The following is a 23,085-nucleotide window of genomic DNA, read 5'->3' as shown; positions in this document are numbered from 1 at the left end:
TTTTAGACAGATGCACATTTACTAGAAAACTTATCCCACTTAATTATAAAAGGTAATCTATTTCGAGGTTCCCTATTTTTTTATAGAAAACGAACACAGAAAATTCAAATTCAGTGGGGAATGTTTATTATAATTCGAAAGAACATTCTTTGGCATTTATTCTTCGTAGATAATCTCTTTCAAATGTTCATCCGTTCAATCCAATTTAAATTGTTCGAGTATTTCGACAGGTAACTGTCGAATGACACGCGTAATGCTCCCGCTTGGGGGAGTGGTATTGTCCGCATAGACTTTTGACTTTACATATCCGCACAGGAAAAAGTCACACGATCTTGGTAACCAATCGACCGGCCCAAAAAGTGAAATTATCTGCTCATTGAAATGTTTTCTCAATACATCCGTTGATTGATGCGATGTGTGGGAAGTGGGATGATTCCACCGGCCCACCAACCTTACCAAACCGACATTTTTTTGAATGGTACCTCTTGAATCTCTTCAGCAATTTATGCATTTCAATTTAAGATTTCGACGTAATATGCACCAAGTCGTTCCATATGTCAGTCTGAGTTACCGTGAACGGTGCCGAAACGACTCTCCGCGTTCTTCGTGTACATCCTCAGCTACGACTGATATATTTTCTTCATTGCGTGCTGGACGTGCTGGGTCTCAAGATGGGTGATGGTGTTATGATTTTTTTTCCGTAACAAAGTTTAACAATTTGTAAACGTTGTTCAGGTGTTAGTCTTGCCATGATGAGCTTGACACGACTCACTCGTGATTTGTCAAAAAAAGGCTATTGAAAAAAGTATCTGTACTTTGATCACCCGTTATATGAGGCATAAAGTAAACCGATTCAATTAATTTTTGATAAATACGCATAATATTATGAGAAAGACACTTACTCGGAATATCAATTGTAACATATGTCCCTTTAATAAATAAAATTAATATATTGAAATTATTTGGAGTCGGTTTTAGGAACAGCATTAATTTGAAAACCAAAAGGCGGTAAAATTATTTCTTGTGTCGTAACATTTTTGGCGCTTGTCTATTAAAGCATTTCACGTATACAAATTTACTTATGCATAAGTAGAATAGGATCCATGAAAATACTCATGTGTTTTGAAAATGCAGAAAAATTTCCTTCGAGTCGTGTACGAGTGATTCCAAACTGGGGTTCTCGTGCGCACTTGTGCACGCGCATGTTGATCGGATCACATTTGTTTTGGAAAAAGAATTAAGAGCCAGCGGCTCGAAATGCAAATACGTCCAAGATGTTGAGCTTCGCAGTCAAAGTAGAATGAGTGCTGGTCAGTTAGCGGCAGCAGTTGATCGCCAAACTGAATAATAACTGCACGCGTGGACACAAAAATGCTTAGTTAGATGGTTGCCTAGCCGTTAACAAGCTGAGCCATTGTCGTTGGATGTTGAACATATATAAACACATACATATACATATGTGGTGTGTGGGGACGCCGCGCTTGTGGATTCTGGCAATGCAACAAATTTTGCACAAAATATGCAGGCAGCAGGTGGACTTGTAGCGCGCATGCGCAAATAACTGGTCTACCTTCTTTAGTTGATCAATGTTGTTTTTGTTGTGATTTTTATTTTTTTTTAGTGGTGGCATTTTTTATGCATTCCATTTGCAAAACATTTCAAATGCTAAACGTTTTGCTCTGGATGACATAATAAAATCTGCTGATAAAATGCACAACAAGCATTGTTAGCACATTTGCATATTGCTGGTAGCAATGAGGCAATGCCACTGGTGGAGTAAATATACTTGGCGTATTTTACCGCAGTTGTTGCAAGTCGCAGAAAAATAAAACAAATGCGATCATTGCTTGTTGCGTTTGAGATAATTCTTCTAATTTGACAATTTACCCACGACTTTTCGACGTTTGCCGACAAAATCTCTTCAAAGAAAGCGAACCAATAGTGAAGGATGTGAAGAAAGCATTGAAGCGAAGTCACGCACGATTTTAATTGACATATTTGAGCAGCAGTAGCGACAATTGTGGCGTCAATCCAGACAAAGCAATTTTGCTGTGATATGGAGTGAGGTTAGAGTCCCTCAAAATGTTCAAAATAACTTTCATGCGAAATGAGCTGCCTGCAATAAAGCTGATTTTATAACCTCATTTTAGATATGTAAATTAATTCAAATATACAAAATTTTTAAAAGCAAAGTTGTATAGCATGTGTGACATTTTTATACTCTTGCAACCCGTTGCTACAAAATATACTAGTTTTGTTCACTTAACGGTTGTACGTATCAACTAAAACTAATCGAGATAGATATAGGGACATATAAATATAAATGATCAGGATGACGAAAAAAGTTAAAATCCGGGTGTCTGTCTATCTGTTCGATCTTGGTCATCCAATCCAATATCACCACATTTAAGTAAATCAGCTAGAACATGTTCACCATAAATTTCCATCAAAAGATTTTCGTCATATTAAAGTAAAGTAAAGAACAACTCCCGGCAAAAAGTAGGCCGTCTATTGGTTAACCGCACGAATAGAGTTGTCGATCCAATAGTATTTTCAATTTTAAAGCTCCGTAAACATCATACATTTAGAACTAATTTTGAAATAATTGATGTATTTTATTGAAATAAAAAGTTTTAAACAAGTGGCGAACCTCATATAAAGTATTCTAAACTGTCTTTCGGTATTCAAATCGTGGATTTCTTTCATTTCAAATGAATCTTTTTGACTACCAATTTTTAAACAGGGACTACTGTCGCAAGTGGTTGGTATTTTAATAGATGAAAATTAAAAAACTTTTTTTAGTTACAAGATGATCAAATTTGTATAACGATTTTAGTATACATACATACATACAGTGTACATACATAAATGTGAAGACTATAAAGAAAGCTCTTCAAATTCTTTACTATCCATTGTCCTCAAGTCCTTATTATTATTATTTATTATTATTTTTGAGAAAAATTTAAATCCGGTTGACTGTCTGTTTGTCCGTCCGTCCGTGCAAGCTGTAACTTAAGTAAACATTGAGATATTTTGATGAAACTTGGTATGTAGGTATCTTAGCACAAAAAAAAAAAATATCGAGTTCGATCCCAGTAGCAAGGGACACCTGTGGAAAATTTTTTTTGAAGAAGTGGGCGTGGCCCCGCTCTCTAACAAGTTTAATGTACATAGAAGCTACAACAACCAAATTTGCTGAGTATAAATCGTATAAGAACTTCTACCGACAGTCTAAAAATGAAATCGGTGGATAACTCCGCTCACTCCCCGTATAACGGTACTATTAAACACTACTAAAAGCGCGATAAATCAATAACTAAATGTGCCAGAAACGTAAAAATTTGCCGCCGAGATGGTATGAGAAAGCTTTATAAGAGCTGGTGTGAAAGTTGGACGATGGTGAAATCCCATATCTCGAGACCTGACCAACCGATTTCGACAAAATTGTTGCGTGCCATTCTCAATACATTTTTAAGTCTCATTGTGAAAATGGACGACATCGGACAACAGCCACGCCTACTTCCCATATAACACAATTTTAAATTCCACTTGATTCGTTCAGTTTCCAATACACAAATCAAGAAGCAATTAATATAACATAATAAAATTTTGCACGAATAATGTCTTTAGTGTGTGCCACTTTATGACCAAAAATTGTTCAAATGCAATACAAACTGTTCGAGCCCCTATGTGTGATATCTATAACTGAAATTAAGGGATAATTCTTTGATTATAATGGTACGTCTGTATGTAAAAAATGGGTTGAATCGGACCAATACTTCCCATAGCCCCCCTTTTTACCGAATATCAGGATTTTCGAACATCCGGCTGACTTTACTCATTATGATTGGTTTTACATCTTAAAGTATGTATATCGCTGGCTTTGATTCTTGCAAATTGCAAGAGTATAAAATGTTCGGTTGCACCTGAACTTAGCGCTTTCTTACTTGTTTAATTTTTCTTCGTTTGTTGGTGTACAAAAAAACACTTCTTTTTAATCCGTACTGTGAGAGTGCACGATTGACTCTGAAATTCTTTATTTGAATTTGTTTCGTCAATACATTTCTTAATTCTAATCTCTTACTAGGTACATATGTATGTGTGTGTATGCTTAGTGTACATACACATGTGTAAATATGTATTTTATTTTTATTGCATTCTTCAGATACCAACACATTGATATTTTACAGCTAGTATTTAGATTAGTGCATCTAACGCACTTATACACATACGTACATACGCTTGATACTTTCTTATCTGTTGCTTGTGTGCATTAATATTTGGAGTATGTATGTTTTGTATAGTAATAATAGTATTATGTATACTCTAATTTATGAGTTTTCTTTTATATGCAATGATTTTCACATTTTTATGAGTCAGTCTCATATTACAATTTTTGCTGCTTACCATTGCACTTGACATTTAGTGGATTGTATATATTTATTTAACTTATTGCTTGCATGTGTATTTTTGTGTATTAATGTATTTGTGTCAAAAATATAATGTTCTACATATAATTCAATCTTAATGTAATAAGACTTTCATGTTCATATGTTTATGAACAGTTGCATTCGGACATTGAACATTATTGAAAACGAAAGATTGTGGATATCCGTGCGTCGTTTTTACGTCTGTTGGTCAAAGCTGAGCTCAAAACTAAAAAACAACCAACCAGTGTTAGCCATGTCAATCTTTCAGACAACTTTTTGATTTATCATGCACCTGCTTTACATAGTTCAACGCAGTTTTAATTCAATTATATCAACAAGTAAGGGAGGGTTAAGTTGTGGCGTAGCCGAACAAAAATAATAAGACTTTTTGATTTAGATTTCTCGCGAAAACCCATTCGTCGAATGGTTTTTTTCCTAGGTTGGTATGACTGTCAGTGACATACATATGTATGTGCCAAATGTTACATGAAAATAATCATTATTGTTTATTTCTTTCAGTACTTCTGTTTCTGAAGTACAAAAAGTGCATTTGGCGATTATTACGATGAGTGAAATTATTAAACTAAGAAGTTCCATCAAATTTTGTGCCTTTTGCAGAAACGATCCCGAACGTTGGAAAAGGCCTTCGGTGATAATTGTTTGTCGCGAGCAAGTTTTTGATTTGTATTTATTTACATATTTATTCCACTGATTTAGCTTCGTATGAAATATGGCAGTTTATCAAACCACCGCTCCGGGGAACTGTTTTCAGTTAATTATAGACATTAAACGTAAATTGCGGCGCGCATTGAATGCTATTCCGGAAATTGACAGTTTCGAGGACCAAGAGGGAGTACTTTGAGGGAGACGACAGAGATTTTGAAGAACAAATTAAGAATTTTAAAATTATGAGCACTCACAGGGAGCATGAATGGTTTTAATGCGATTTTGACACTTTTTGGGCATTAGATGGCAGATCTTAAAGGTACTATTCATGCAAAGTTTTATCTCGATTCATACATTGTTACTTAATTTTTATACTGTAACTTGAAAGAGTCAGAAGAAAATAATGAAATGTACCAAATTTGGCTGAGATCCTCCTATAATGCTATCATCTCGGGTACAAAATTTAGTAGCTCTGACGCTTTTATTTATGGAGTTATCGCACTTTTAGTAGTTTTCGTAAAATCATAGGTGTTTCTCACCACTGTAAACTTAATTTGGAGCTTAGTTATAGCACTTTAAATGATTCCGATTACGCCCATCTGCTACACCAACCCTCTTTGTTTATCAAGTTTGATAACGATATTTCGATTTTTACTAAAGTTATCACTTGCATAGACGGACGGAGAGACAGAATTAGGATTCAACTCAACATGTTGCAAGAGTATACAAATAATTTCTCAGTCCAGCAGAAATTTGTTGATTGACAAACAATAAATATTTGTAATGGAAACAGTTTTGAAATTCAAAGAATGGTAACTCGAAGAAAAAGAAATAAGGACAGACCAAGTTCGAGTAGTACCAATAATTGTATTTAGCACTTAAGGATTACTGCATCATGCAATGGTTTTACAACATTTAAATATATGCTTTAAAAATAATGTTTCTTAAATTGTATTAAGTCCAGCTTTCTTTTATGACGCGAGCCTTCCTTGCAAATTTACTTATTATTCACAAATTATTTACTTTATAGCTTTCTGTGGTCGAAACTTTTTTCTGATTAAGTCGTTTCTCAGTGGACTAACCCACCCTCTAGAGTTTCTAGACTCACTCTATTTATTTCTATAAAAACATCCGATAGACATACTTGGTATAATCACTTCTGTGTTGTCTGTATAAGAATAACGGTAAAAACGATAACACCTTTAGTAGCTTGTGCGCTCGGGTACAAATATTTAAAGACAATAACAACAACCGACTGGGCGTAGTGTTGAGCGTGTCAATTATTTGTTGGATTAGTGAGTTTTTGTATAACTGTTTTGTCACTGTACGAGCGCCTGTCAAACAGACAGTGGCAAGTGTGATTTCTGCTTTACTTGCGTGCGGAAAATTGATGTGTTTTTTGCTTGAGCTGCATTTTAGTATGCCTTCATTTGACTATTTGCCTTAATTTGTTGTACCAATTGTGCAATTTTGAGTGTGCAAGAATGCAAAAATTTGCTTATCACCAGTCATACATCTGCATACAAATTGCGAACACTGCCCATTTAATTTTTTGTGATTGCATACACACACACACGCATATTGATTTAATGACTGACAAAAGGCAAGCAACGAGGTAAAATTTCAAATAAAAAAGCCTGCGTTGCAATTGTTGGCAGCAGAAAGTTTTTAATTTTGAAGTATTTTGCATGAGAGAGCATGTGTTTGTGCGCGTGTGTGTGATGCAGAGTAGCTCACAGCTGTCTAATAACTGGAACGTTGCTGTGGGTGGTTGGGTACTCAAGTACACGCCAACTATGTACACTTTGGCTATGCTAAAATAAGCACAACAATAAAATGGAAACTGGCCTAATGCCGGAATGACCGCAGTGCAAACTTTAATTTTGCCGTACATCTGACCATTAATCTCGGCGTCCTGCAGTAAAACGCCGTAGTCGAGTTTGTATGTATGCGTGTATCGAGTTTGTGGGTATGTGTGTCTATGATAAAGCATGTGCGTTTTGGTGTACGTGCCTCTCGCCTTGCAGACAGTGCTGACTAACCTACCCAAAAAACAGCTCGAAACTATTAAAATCGCGCATGCGGACACTAGTGGTAATAATAGTTGAAATAAAATGCCATTTCCGCAGGACAAAACGCTCGTATGCATATTATTATGTTGGTAACTTTTTCTCCCGCTGATTGCACACAAGCATATGCCTCCCATTCATGGTACTCTTGTGCCTGTTGGCATCGTTATGCAAACACTTCACTTTTTATGTAAATGAAATTAACCAATTACAATAACACAAGGCAAAAATGTGGTTAAACAAAAACTTAAGCTTTGTTTTAATGACGCGTGCAGTACAACGACATTCCAGCCTAGCCACGAAAGACTGAAGCCGCAAACTCGACGATGTTTTTGCGTGTGTATGTGTCTTAAACTTAAGAGCTTACACAAGGTACAGAGCTTATTCTTATACCTTGAACAGCGTTTATCAAGTTTGCTACGAAGTTTGTAAAATCCAGGAGGAAACGTCAGATACCCTATAAAACATGGTATATAGTAAAAATTAATGAGCTGACTCGATGTCCGTTCGTCGGTCTGTATATCAATCTGAAATTTAGCACCTTTCCTTTTCTCTCATATCGGATCACTATAGCATATAGCTGCCTATCGGAATCATATTCTTCTAAGGAACCTTTTGTATTTGTGAAGGGTATTATAGCTACGGTGCAAACGAAGTTAACGTTTTCTTGTTTCTCTTGATTTTTACATTTTCACCTGAAGTTAACCTAACTTCACTTGATCGCTTCTATTAGCATTTTAATGGTAGCTGTAAGTAGTGGGTGTTGTTGAAGTTTTCAAGTGCCAATAAATAGTGGAAAGACATCTGGTGGCTGGCTGCCGAATGCTTAGTTGAATGTTCAAGAAATCTCATAAATTACTTAAGCGATTGTGTTCTTTTAATATGACAACCTTCCGTTCATGTTAGCCAAATAATAAATCAATATTATTTCTTAAGTCGAGGTGCGGTTGCGGAGTTTCGACTTTTAGAGTTCGTTTGACGTTTCTTTATGGGTTAATAAATGTAAATCCAAATTGGCAGTTGAATTCTCATTTTACGAGTATAAGCTATTAATGTTACTTATTAGAACAATAGAACATCAGGAGCTATTTCGAGAGTTGGCTTAAGCTATTCAAAACTTTCGTGACATTTTCGTTGTCTAGCTGTGTTTAATAAAATATTCGGTCCACCTACAACAGTGTTCATTATACGACGGAGGAGTGAAAGGTTGCAATCTTGCTTGATATCTTATTAGCTTATATTATAGACCGTAGACTTAGTTAGCCTCCTTAGTATATATCCGAAATATTGGTACTAAAATCAACCGAGCTATCTGAGATACTATATATGATATAAGCTCAACCAAAGCTCATATCGAATATATTAATATATTCTACTATATTTGTATATGAAGAAAAAAACAACAAACGAAAAGAAAATATTTATATTATAGATAAGCATTTTAAACCAATCTCCAATACTTTACGTTGACTTAATTTTGATATCTTACCTTACTTATTGACAATGTAACGTTAAAAGTCAAGTAAATGTTTGTAAATTTGTATGGTATGGAAAAACGTTGCTCCCTGTCTTTAATTAAGGAACCTCACAGAAGTACCGATACTCTCGGTAAAAAGCCAGCCCTGAAGTCCACATATTTGTATACCCACGTAGCTTCATTAATAATTTTCGTATGCTTCGTGTGCAAAATATTTATTTTATAATCATCCTGATTAACTCAAATAAGATATATGTATGTGATTATGGTAAACTCATCCAAAGAGGCTAAGTTTAATATATTATATAAAAAAATTCACAAAAGGCCGCCTTACTTGTATTAGAATTTTATATTAAGATCCTGGTTAAAATTTAGAGTTCGATGAATTTAATCTAACATAAACAAGTAAGGAAGGGCTAAGTCTGAGTGCAACCCAACATTTTATACTCTTGCAACTTACAAGAGTCAAGGCCAGGGAAATACTTCATAATGAAAACGTCAACCTGAGAATCGAAATCCAAGAAATTTTATATATACTTACATATACTAATGTATATGTATATAACTCCTATAGTGACAGACATATGCGATTTGTTAGAAAAACGAAAACGATTATATGTTGTAATATGAAAGTTGGGTAGTATCGACCTGATTTGATCACCAATCATATAGAGTAAAGACCGGCGGATGTTCAAAAATCCTGATATTAGTTATATAGGGTGTAAGTAAAGTTTTCGCTCAATTTTATCGAATTTAGGCACAAAGATACACTGTTCTGTGTAAAACACGCTAGCTCATTTTCACTGAGATAACTAACATATTGGTCGATATATGCGGTACAAAGTCACCCGAAAGTTCGATTATCTTTATATTAGGTATATGGGGGCTAAGGAAAGTATCGAACGATTTCAACCAAACTCAGTATTTAACATTCTTTTGACATGCCTACTACTAGAATACTTCCCATATAACACAATTTTAAATTTTATTTGATTCTTTTAGTTTCCAGTGTACAAATAAAGAAGCAATTAATAATATATAATGAAACTAAACTTCGAACAAAAAGAGTCTTTGAAATATGTCACCTTTTGACCAAAAATTGTCTTAATCGAACCAAAAATCTTCAAGCACCTAGGTGCCGAATATGTGGACCCTAGTTGGCTTTTTTCCAAAAATATCGATCCATGCGTGAGATATATAATTGAAATTTGGAGAGAATCCTTTCCTGTTAGTAGTATGTCTCTGAGTTACAAGTGGATTGAATTGGTACAATAAGAAAGTATACCTAATATAAAGATTTTCGGGTGACTTTATACCGCATTTATTGGCCAATATGTTAGTTATCTTAATAAGGTTGACGGAGCGTGTTTTTCTGGTAATGGTGCATGTTGTGGTTAGAGTGAATAAAATAGGGTAAAACTTGCCCTACACCTCATAGAACTAACAAGCCGTAAAGGTATTACCCCGGCTTTATTCCTTGAAAGTTGCAAAAGTAGGAAATGTCTCCTTATACCTAAGCTTAGCCCTTCCTTACTTGTTTAATATAAAGTTTTACCAGTACCTGAAGGAATTTCTGGTACTTGATTTTGGCAAATTGTGATTATCGTGTGATTGTGATTTATCGTGTAGCCATGATTAACTCAAATAAGAACATGTTTATTAAAGAAAGCAAGGGAGAAATTCCATTCCTTTTTCATGATTTTAAGAAGAAACTTTATTAAAGCTAAGCATTCTTGTGGGCGCTGGGCCTAACCCCGTAATCATTGTGTTTTATAGAATCGATTGTTAAATATGTTACTAATAGCGATGGAAAATTGCTTAACAGCCAGAGATTAAAGTATTTGAAATTTATAGGTACTTAGAATTTTATAGAAGAAATTGTGTCATTGAAATGAGTGTTTGAACTAAATTAAGAAATGATCTATGAATGAATTTTTTATTGTAATTATTGCTATTGCTTATGCTACAAAAAAATAATAAGAAAGTAAAAAAAATATGAATACACCTTCACGTTACACAGAATGTACGTCGTTACACGTAGATGATTCAATACCTCAAAAATTAATATGGGAGTGTAGAATAGAACAGGTAGTATAATGTTGGCTTACCTAATCACTAATTAAATTTTTAATATGACATTAATTGGATTTTCTTTGAACTATAAAGACGCAAAGTTTTCTCCTTGTGTCATGTTCGATCTTAGTAATGATTAATTAAAAAGCTGTCAAATGAAATATTCATAGATCTCTTCAGAATAGATTACTAGTGATGTTAACCATTAATATTTCCAAGGTTATGTAATTAATCAGTTTAGAAAATTGCAATTAAAGATCATTAAAAAGTAGTTATTAGAGAAAGGCACGTAATAGCCCTAGTACAATTACTTATTGCCTAATTAAAAACAATGTATGAGGTGGATCAAGAAGTAATCAATAAATTTACTCAATCTGCAAAACCTGTTTAAATAATGCCCTTTAATATATTCACAGCTTGCGTCAGTTTTATTTGCATAGATGGCAGTATGTCATGTCTAGTTATCTGAGATGGGGCATAAAAAGTTTAATAGTTGCTGGTTTCTACATCTTAAACGATTAAAACACAGCTCTTGTATAATTAACCTGTTGGTAAGAGCAAAAATCTGTTAAGAGCGTTACGCCCACCTACAGACAATCAAACATCTGTGCCGCGCTACTGCACCTGTTGCCAGGCAATGAGTAAGCAATTTCGTATACGATAGTGCAAAATATCGAACAGATGTTTAACTACATTAATAATGCATTATGCAAGTGGAAATATGTTACTGATTACACTGGATTAGCAGTATTCATGACAAGAAAATATTTTTTTTTTTCACTTTGTTTTGTATTTATCATTAATAGCTATTTATACCAGTTGCTTAACACTTGTACAATTTAATCTTACAAGTATGCAATAATTACAAAATTATCCACATAGTGCAGCTATACTTATCAATAACCTAGCAAATCAATGAATTATACATTCCTTTACTTCGCTTTATTGACAATCCAAATGAAGTAATTTTTCTTTCAAGCATTTGATAATTTACACATTTTAATTTTTCAATAACCTTTATCTTTTCCAGATTCCGGTGAGACGTATTATACCACTGCTTATCGAGTGCCGGCCGATTCGTACACCGCCTTCAACTACTTCAGCGATCCATATTCACACCAGTTTACTTTGCTTTAAACGAAATGTGGATAAAAACCAGTCATAGTTATGTATTAAATATTATAGTTAAAAATGTTAAATAAAATATAATGTATGAATATAATGTTGATTTAAATAAATAAAATTATGTTATTTAGACTATATAAACAGAACTTTATTTTAGATTTACTGAAGCGTGAGAAAATTAGTTGGAAATAATAATAAATTGGACCGTCTTGAATATCATACGGTGGGAATTAGTTGTGTTGATATTAACCACACACTTAAAACGCTTAAACGATTTATGACGGTCCTTTGATCTTTCTCTTAAAGATTTTGACATCACAAATTTCGGTATTTCGGCTGTGCAAATGAGAAGTTTTGCATTATAACTGTTTTCGGTGCATTTCTCTGCCATTTGTAGATCTATGAATCTAAGGCTTAACATACATATGTATGCAATCAATGGTGGTTATTATTATGTGATCAAATCTCAAGGACAATGCAATAGTTCCAACTTGGTAGTAAATATTTTATATTAACTAATAATACCCCTTAGCCATAAAAATTGATTTTAATACTTAATTTTATACATTGCATTACATTTTTGATTAATGATAAAGAGAGATAACGCTACCGGCTTATCAGAGCACAAGATGTTTAAGTACATTCTTCATTGACTTTTATTTTATTAAAAATATTATTTTTTAGATTACTGGCGATTATTTCTAACCACTCAAAAAAAATTTAAATTTATGTTTTGCTAAGCTAATCCACGAAAAGTTTGCAAAATTGTATAGATTTAGGGAAAGTTTAGGGTATCCGAATATTCTTTTTATACTCTCGCAACAAAGTTGCCAAGGAGAGTATTATAGTTTTGTTCACATAACGGTTGTTTGTAAGTCCTAATATTATATTTTGGTTATATATACCAAAGTGATCAGGGTGACGAGTAGAGTTGAAATCCGGATGTCTGTCTGTCCGTCCGTCCGTCCGTGCAAGCCGTAACTTGAGTAAAAATTGAGATATCATGATGATAATTGGTACACGCATTTCTCGGCTCCATAAGAAGGTTAAGTTCGAGGATGGGCAAAATCGGCCGACTGCCACGCCCACAAAATGGCGAAAACCGAAAACCTATAAAGAATCATAACTAAGCCGTAAATAAAGATATTAAAATGAAATTTGACACAAAGGATCGCATTAGGGAGGGGCATATTTGGACGTAATTTTTTTGGAAAAGTGGGAGTGGCCCCGCCCCCTACTTAGTTTTTTGTACATATCTCGGAAACTACTATAGCTATATCAACCAAACTCTACAGAGTCGTTTTCTTCAGGAATTTCCATATACAGTTCAAAAATGGAAGAAATCGGATAATAACCACGCCCACCTCCCATACAAAGGTTATGTTGAAAATCACTAAAAGTGCGTTAACCGACTAAGAAAAAACGTCAGAAACACTCAACTTTACGGAAAAATGGCAGAAGGAAGCTGCACCCAGGCTTTTTTAAAAATTGAAAATGGGCGTGGCGTCGCCCACTTATGGACCAAAAACCATATCTCAGGAGCTACTACACCGATTTCAATGAAATTCGGTATATAATATTTTCTTAACACCCTGATGACATGTACGAAATATGGGTGAAATCGGTTCACAACCACGCCTTCTTCCAATATAACGCTATTTTAAATTCCATCTGATGTATACATATGTATATGTATGTACATTAGAAACCAATGATGATAGCGGAATAAAACTTTACAAAAATACGGTATTTGAAAAATATGTAAATGACGGATAATGAAATCTCGATTATCACTTTATCATGCGAGAGTATAAAATGTTCGATGACACCCGAACTTAGCCCTTCCTTACTTGTTTGTTTAAGATTTTAAGCTTAATAAAGAATATTGGTTTTAACGGAATATACATATGTATTTACTTAAATATTTATAATGCATATGTAATAAAGTGGAAAGCTAAGTTTGGAGTTCTACGTTAAAGGGTTGTTATTGTGATTGAATTATGTTTTAAAAGTTTTACGATTTCACAAATTTATTGCATAAACCTTAAAACATATCACATTTTAGTGTTAGTTAGTTAATGGTTAAAATGACAACTTACATACCAATATGTATTTTAAACGAAATCTGAAAATTGACAACATATGTACTTCAACAGTTTGATATGCGAACCAAGAGTAGCATAAAGATTGGAATGTGCATGTTCTATACAACAGCCAAATATGGCGGCAACGTTATGAAGATCAACAAATTATATATCCGTATTGACGCAAATAAAGTGCAAAGACCACAGCGTAAAGGCCCTAACTTTTAATACTTAATATTAATTCGCTCAAAATTTAGTTGAGATGTCCAGCAGTCTGGCCATTATATACTTATGAATGGGGTGAAGCCTCCTTGACAAGCTATTTTAAAAGCACAAAGGAATAGTTTTGGAAGTGTAGATAAAGTACAAAGCGATAATCCACGTTTCTATTATGATACATGATTGGTTTTTTCTACCCTCTCAAAAGTAAGAGTAACAGTTGTCATGAATTTCTATACTATTACAACATGTTGTCCCAATGTTCAGTCTATGTCGCAGTTTGTTTTCAGAATGTTGTGTTCTTCACAATCCTTGTATCGAAAGGAATGACTTGTTTGAAAATAGCGATACATGCAATGAGGCTGGAAACATTTCCTCGGAAACAGGAGATAGGAGAGACTAATCACTTTCACAATTAGGTGAGATTGAGCGAAACGATGTTAAAAACAACCTCTTCACTCAAAGAAACGAAAATTGACTTTATTTTAATTCATTTATTTACATTAAACTAATCAATTATCTCAACACAATAAATTCAAGAAATTTCATTAAGAAAACAAGGTACTTCAGTGGTTACTTCTTATTCTTCTTTTTGGCGTAGACACCGCCTACGCGATTACAGCCGAGTTAACAACAGCGCGCCGGTCGTTCCTTCTTTTCGCTACGTGGCTCCAATTGGATATTCCAAGCGAAGCCAGGTCCTTCTCCACCTGGTCATTCCAACGGAGTGGAGGTCTTCCTCTTCCTCTACTTCCCCCGGCGGGTACTGTGTCGAAAACTTTCAGAGCTGGAGTGTTTTCGTCCATTCGGACAACATGACCGAGCCAGCGTAGCCGCCGTCTTTTAATTCGCTGAACTATGTCAATGCCGCGTATATCTCATACAGCTCATCGTTTCATTGAATGCGATATTCGCCGTGGCCAACGCTCAAAGGACCATAAATCTTTCGCAGAACTTTTCTCTCGGAAACTCGCAACGTCAACTCATCAGTTGTTGTCATCGTCCAAGCCTCTGTACCATATAGCAGGACGGGAAGCGAGAGTGAATTATTATGTTTCGTTTTTGTTCATCGAGAGAGGACTTTACTTCTTAATTGCCTACTCAGTCCGAAATAGCACCTGTTGGCAAGAGTTATCTTGCGTTGGATTTTCAGGCTGACATTGTTGGTGGTGTTTATGCTGGTTCCAAAATAGACGAAACTATCTACAACTTCGAAGTTATGACTGTCAACAGTGACGTGAGAGCCAATCATCTATTGATGATATGATTCGAAGCTTCTTCTTCGAACTCAATTCCCTGCTTCTTGGCACCAAAAGTATGGTGGTTTTCCTCCCAATCTTGTTTTTTCTCAGCACTGCTTTGTATCTTTCCTCACTATCGGTTCACACTGAAACAAAAACATATTTAATAATAATATTTGTGAGCTAACTACTACCTTGTATACTCCTGAAGATGGGATTAACACTTTACTTTACTTAAATATATGAACTTACATATGTATATTCTATATTGTATTGTATGTTCTAATTATGAACGAAGACAATGCAGCAGCTGATTTAAAATGGCGTGCCATTTTTTTAATCCGTTTATCATTTAAAAAATTAAAAATTTTTTCGGGATGTAATGACACATTTGTGCAATAGGTATAATTGGTCAATACTTTCATCGAGAAAAGAAAACGCTATAAGACGTAGTGAATCTTTTAAGTCGTAATTGTAGGTGCCATTAGTCTAACATTGAATGAAACTGCCACCCACAGGATAAAATCCACAAGCAAAGTAAAAATTACTGAAACTGCAGAACTCCAGTCTACCGTTTTTGGAATATAGTTCCATAAAGAAATTTTTAAATTGATTTACTTAACATAAGTGGATAGGTTCTACTCCCCCGGAATCGGCAATTATTTATCCATGTGTTCAAACCAAACGTGTAAATGTAAAATGAGTGCAATTTCCATAACGGGTCAGTAAATTTAACTGTTGATAGCTCTGCTTTGAGTGCATACATTTTTTGCATGAATAAAATTGGAAGCCATAAATTCATCGACAAGAAAAAAACATCAGCGACGTGAAAATTGCATGAAATTGTGCATTTTGCACCTTGACAACAGCGATGGCAGACAATTGACTCTGGTTGCTGAATGAAGTGAGTATTAAACAGCTGCCGATGACGCCGCAAGCCGAACGCACGTTGATCAAGTCGGTGCAAGGCGCCGACAAAAGTTGGTGCAGAGAAGAATAGGAATAGTGGCGTGAGAGCAGCTCCTCCATCACGTGCGCAGCTCAACAACTTCAACCAAGTCGAGTTCAAGCGATGGCATGCGCTCAATCGGTAGCTTTATGCATTTTTACACTAACAGCAGTTGGGCTGCGAGTGTGTGAACAATATTGCGCGACACAGAAGCGCATGTGCAAACATTCATATCAACAAGCACATACATATGTATGTACATATGTATACGCATACTCCCCCCACAACAGAGTTGCGCGCTTGCGCTTTCCGATGAAGCGTCTGTCCGCACCGCGAATGCTGTCATGTCGAGATCACATTGCATTACAGCGCATGTTAATGAAGAACCAAAGAAGCCAGAGGCAAAACAACAAGTTGCGAGGCAGAAGAAAATAAAAAAGCGGATTCTCTGCGACTTTTGCGTTTTCCGTCAACTAAACATGGCTCCGCGCGGGACGTTGCACTACGTGTGAATTTTCCGTAAACAAATGCTAAAACGCAATACCAAAGCGTTCGAACGGAGCGATGGCGATGACTTAAAGTGGCTTAAAAGAAGTTAAGTTGAAAAGCTGTATGTAAGGGTAAAAAGTATGAAATTGTTTGAAAGTGTAGATAATTACGTAAGAAACCTTAGTCCATATTATTCACGCTGATTTGGTGGCCTTGTAAGTTATGTAAACAGTTAAAACTGTAAATTTAGATTACGTCTGCAATTAGCACAGCGGCGGCTTTTACCTTCACCCATATACTAAGCTGTTGTGAACTGCGCAAATGTTGCTTAAATAAACACATTTAAAAAGAGTAAATCTGCCTATTTATGAAATGTAGTATACTTTGACTGTAAAAGGTTAAAGAGATGTTGTAAAATTATTTTAAATTTATGGCCTTTTTCACATACACTTGGCATATGCCTTTATATTTAAAGATCACCGAAATAAAAAGTCGCTACCAAACTATGTAATTGAAATAATTTCCGTCATTATAAAACCGAAAACGTTGGATGGAAATAACAATTGTGGAGCTGGTCCCTTACTTTATAAAATTAAGTAAAAAATTAAACACAGGTGATTTTACTGCAATTCAAAATCCTAAATGCTGCCTTGTAACGGTGAGTTTAAAGAGTTTTATGAGGACAACTTTATACAAGGTGTGTTCCAAAGTAAACAGGACTTTTTGAATCTGGCGCCCGCTGGTGGCGCCATCTATATGTCGACTGATGCGTTAGAATTTATCTTTATCGATTGTCCAGTGAGAATTTCATGAATGGGAAGTGAAGTTATTGCGTTTTAAGTGTCAGAATGTTTTTATCGGTGCGAAAATGGGCTTCAAACAAAGAGCCAACATTAAATTTTGTTTTAAAATTGGTAAAACTTTTACTGAAACGTTTCAATTGATGAAACAAGTTTATGGTGGTGATTGTCTATGCCGTAGCAGAGTGCACGAGTGGTTTCAACGTTGGTGGTTTCAATGTGGTCGTGAAGACATAAATGACGATCAACATGTGGGCCAATCAAAATCCGTGATCACCGGAAATTCCATCGAAACCGTGCGTGAGTTCATCAAAAATCAGCCAAAATTATCATTGAAATTCATGGAAATGAAATCGAACATCTCCAAAACATCGATTTATCGCATTTTGACCGAACATTCGAAGGACGATTATTTGAACAAAAATCGCATTTTAACCATTAACCACTCCCCGTATTCACCTGATATGGCACCGTGCGACTTCTTCCTTTTCGGAAAAATGCATTTGCCCTTGAAAGAAAAGCGTTATGCAGACGTAGAGGCCATTCAAAATGCTTGCACCGGCATACTGGCGGCCATACCGGCCAACGAGCTAAAACACTCGTTCGACATGCTTTTGGACCGTGTAAAAAGCTATATCGAAGCAGAAGGAGACTATTTTGAATAAAATAAATTGATTTTGCCGAAAAAACCATTTGTTCTGTTTTTTTTCTTAAAGTCCTGTTTACTTTGGAACGCACTTTGCATAATACAAATTCTGTGTCAAGCATTTGTTATTTTTTTCCGATATTATAGAAAATGTACAACATTTTCGATGCAAATAATGTGATGTCGAAAGGTCTATCCGGGATCATGTCATTATTGCTGCGTTCACATTCAAAAATTGTTGTCATGTTAGATGATCGGGATTTAATAATGATATTTTGTAATATTGTGATTATATTGACAACGTAATACTGGTTTATATAAATGACGGTTACTTTTTCAAGGTGATTTCATTGAGCAGTAAATTAATACAAAACACTCAAAGCACACCTCGTTTATTTTCTGATATACATTTCCCATTGAAAATTTCACTTGTGCTACTTCGAACATGTTTTGTCGAAAAAAAGGGTCATTATTACGTCACGAACCAGAGAATTTTTCCGACATAAGGGCTCTACAAAACTAACGGGACCAAACTGTCACAATCTCAGATCATTGATCTGTACTGACTATTATATTTACTTAAAAATCCAGTTATTTAACTAGCGCATTATATACTATACATATGGTGCTTAGGTGTACATATACATTTTTACATAACAGTAAATTTAAATTTATATCTTGAGTTCATTTGGATTGGCATCGTTCAATTATCGTTTTTAAGATATTTCAAAGGCACTAAAATAAATAAATAACAAGTAAGGAAGGGCTAAGTTCGGGTGTCACCGAACATTTTATACTCTCGCATGATAAAGTGATAATCGAGATTTCATTATCCGTCATTTACATATTTTTCAAATACCGTATTTTTGTAAAGTTTTATTCCGCTATCATCATTGGTTCCTAATGTATATACTCGTATTATACAGAAAAGGCATCAGATGGAATTCAAAATAGCGTTATATTGGAAGAAGGCGTGGTTGTGAACCGATTTCACCCATATTTCGTACATGTCATCAGGGTGTTAAGAAAATATTATATACCGAATTTCATTGAAATCGGTCTAGTAGTTCCTGAGATATGGTTTTTGGTCCATAAGTGGGCGACGCCACGCCCATTTTCAATTTTTAAAAAAAGCCTGATTGCAGCTTTCTTTTGCAATTTCTTCCGTAAAATTTAGTGTTTCTGACGTTTGTTGTTAGTCGGTTAACGCACTTTTAGTGAATTCCAACATAACCTTTGTATGGGAGGTGGGCGTGGTTATTATCCGATTTCTTCCATTTTTGAACTGTATATGGAAATGCCTGAAGAAAACGACTCTGTAGAGTTTGGTTGTCATAGCTATAGTAGTTTCCAAGATATGTACAAAAAACTTAGTAGGGGGCGGGGCCACACCCACTTTTCCAAAACAATTACGTTCAAATATGCCCCTCCCTAATGCGATCCTTTGTGTCAAATTTCAATTAAATATCTTTATTTATGGTTTAGTTATGACACTTTATAGGTTTTCGGTTTCCGCCATTTTGTGGGCGTGGCAGTTGGCCGATTTTGCCCATCTTCGAACTTGACCTTCTTATGGAGCCAGGGAACACATGTACCAAGTTTCATCATGATATCTCAATTTTTACTCAAGTTACAGCTTGCACGGACGGACGGACGGACAGACGGACAGACAGACATCCGGATTTCGACTCTACTCGTCACCCTGATCACTTTGGTATATATAACCCTATATCTGACTCTTTTAGTTTTAGGACTTACAAACAACCGTTATGTGAACAAAACTATAATACTCTCCTTAGCAACATTGTTGCGAGAGTATAAAAATATAGTTGAGTCATAATGATGATTATGAAATACATATGTGATTCTGGTCGTTAGTCATCCGTTACAACCCGGTAACTACAAAATATAACAAATTGAATTGCTTCTAATCATCTCTAATCGCGTTGTCTGGCTCTAGGTAAGGCAATGAGCATTTACCTTAATCGACACTATTAACCACGTTGCTTATTCAAAGTTCTAATTGTTACTAATGAATCAAGTGCAGACACTAAAACAAAAACAAGAACCAATTGGACTGACAAGAAATTAGAATTGTGGTAGCAGCTTGAGAAAGACAAAAAAGAACCACCGCCGCCAAGTCATTCCGAAAAGTGATTTACGACACTTTGGGTGCTCAAGTCAATCAATGTACGAACGCCATAGTTGCAATAACAACAAAAAGGCTGAATTCGGAGGTGTTTTGTTAAATTGCTTTGCGCGAGCGTTTTTAATGTGCTCCGTGCTGCAGGCGGTAAAAACTGTAACAATAATAGCAATTTGTGGTAGCTGCAGCAGCAACAACAACCACTGCAACCAAAATCGCCGCCAAAGCAATTGTTAAATCGACAGTTTAGAATAGTTTATTTTTAGAAGGCGACCATGACGCCACGCTTTTGTTGACTAAATGTCCATTAGGCGATCTTTTTGTTGCTGCAAGTGGCAATAAAAACTACTGAGAGCGTTCGATATTTGGTAATTTCTGTTTGACGTTGTGTCTATAAGTGTTAACTTTGCTTTTCCAAAACTTCCGCGTACATTATAATAATAAAAGACTAAATACTAAAGACAACGGCAATAATAAAAAATATATTGAATTGAATAATTTATTTTAAAATACAAATAATGCGATGAGAAGAGCCTATAATTTGCATATGATGATATGATTATGGACACAAAACTATTTATCTTCTTACTTCTGGCTTAAGAATTTTGATTATTATATTTATAAAGTGTACATGAATTAATTAATAGCGGTCACTTTTTTAAGAAAAATAATGCTGTATATTCAAATATATATTTTATTATCTTTACGATGCGATCACATTCTGTGAGAAACTTATGTATACATTTGCTGAAATTAGCATAATTAGAAAAGTTTCGTATTTATATACCATTGAGAGCAAAAAATAGTAAGACTTTGTTCATATCTTTAAAATTCTTACCTTATTATTCAAAATCTGTGTCGCCCCCCTCAAAGTAATCCCCATTGGCCCCAATACACTTGCGTCAACGTTTTTTCCAATCTTCGAAACAGCCTTCGATGCTCACCTTTGTCACGACATTCGGCCGATTCATCGTTTGTTTCCGAGTGATTTTTAAAGCAATAGTGCTTTTACTTTCCATAGGCCGTATTGATCTTTCGAAATGGTTTTCACTGATCCTTCCGATATTCCAACAATGCCATTAAGATCTTTGACTGGATGTAATTCGTCGTCAACGCGTTCTCGACCCTCTTTAAATAATTTGTACTAATCAAAAACACTTCCTTGCGACAGACAATTATCACCCAAATTTCATACAAAAAAATTAGGGGAACTTCTTCACTTCACTCATCCAAAAAAACGCCGAAAACAAGCATATACTATTGTTTTGATGTGACATTTGGCAGAGATGTCACTGACAGTTATACCAAAATAGAAAAAAATATTTCGAGAAATGGATTTTCGCGCAAAATTTAAATTAAACTCTCTTACTATTTTTTGCGCACAGTAATTTTTAGAGGCTTAGTGATGGTTGTTATACTCCAGCAACATGTTGCGCAGAGTATAATGGCTTTGTTCTTTGTAACACATCAAACTAATCGGGATAGGTATATAGCTTACAGGATGTTTGTAAAAGGATGCATCGCAACCTCGCCTGCTAATAAGTACATTGTACATATCTCACAAACTAAGAAACCTATTCAACCAAACTCAGAGCACATCCATTTAACACTTCATCATTCGAATTTGGTGAAACCGAATATTAATCATATACAAAGGCGTGCCCTTAAGGGTAAATTCAACCGAAACGCTAAATGGTTTCAAACTAAGTAAATCCATTGGTACTAGTTAATTTTATGCAAAATTGGTAGCAGATACCTTTAAACTGCTGCTTCAAGTGTAGATCGTTGATAATAGGTAACCTTCCTAAATATACATATGTATATGCAGGCTAGATACTTTTCAATTATTATGACAAATATCACTTGTATACTTGCCTTGTGAATTTACCTTCCACTCGTTTTCCCTTCTCCTCGGAAACAAAAAATTCTAAACCAAAATCTTTATATTTACTTCTCTCAGCGCTGCGCTAAAGTGAGTTTATGCGATTGTTTTGTGGTCAGCGAGGTTATCTTTGCAACTGGAATCCGAAACTGTGTAGTAAATAATGCTTAGGCGTTTAATGTCACTTTTATTATTATTGTTATTTGCAGTGGCTATTGCTTAATTTGTCGTAGTCATTATGACATTTTTGGTTGACATTTTTGTATTGTTTTATTGTTGTTTTTTTCGTTTCTTTTACTGGCCATTCAAAATTCAAATTATGACATGATCTACAATGTAAAGTAGTTCATTCCATTGCGATTGTTGCATTGTCAGTGTCAACGAGTTGTTGCTAACTGAATTTTCGCCGCCGAAGCTGGTTCTGCGCTCTCATTGTCCCACGATTGCTTAAAACGTTCTTGACTGCGGTAACGCTTTTTATTGCTGTCATTTTGTGTAATTTTTCGAAATATATTATATAACGGAAATAGAGAAAAAGTTGAGGTCGCCTTTTTATATATGTAATATGTATTTATGATGTGTGTATTTACTTATGTACATATGTACATGTTAGGTACCTGAAAGAGTACTTTTCAGTGATTATTAATGTACATGTCTACTTTTAGCCGTGGCCTTTAGCCAGAATTGACTTTCCTATTGTTAATGTCAAAACTATAGAAGTTTAATAACTTTTTGCAGCATCTATCATTTCCCTTCTTCGCTTTTTAATTTCTTTGCTTGGTTTTGCGA

The 23,085-nt window shown here is 35.0% G+C and overlaps 1 protein-coding gene across 1 annotated transcript in view; it reads left to right on the top strand.

Annotated features, from left to right (window-relative positions):
• Positions 1–11,902, top strand: part of LOC120766498 — a 34,509-nt gene extending 22,607 nt beyond the window's left edge. Inside the window, exon 4 of the mRNA XM_040092050.1 lies at positions 11,746–11,902. Within this exon, the coding sequence (XP_039947984.1) occupies positions 11,746–11,852 (107 nt within the window). The 3' untranslated portion in view covers positions 11,853–11,902. The remainder of the gene's footprint in view (positions 1–11,745) is intronic.
• Positions 11,903–23,085: the final 11,183 nt, after the last annotated feature.

Source organism: Bactrocera tryoni, chromosome 1 (genome assembly GCF_016617805.1).
Source record: "Bactrocera tryoni isolate S06 chromosome 1, CSIRO_BtryS06_freeze2, whole genome shotgun sequence".
NCBI classification, from domain to species: Eukaryota; Metazoa; Arthropoda; class Insecta; order Diptera; family Tephritidae; genus Bactrocera; species Bactrocera tryoni.
Note: the sequence above shows the minus strand (reverse complement) of the source record. Positions and strands in the feature narration are given on the sequence as shown.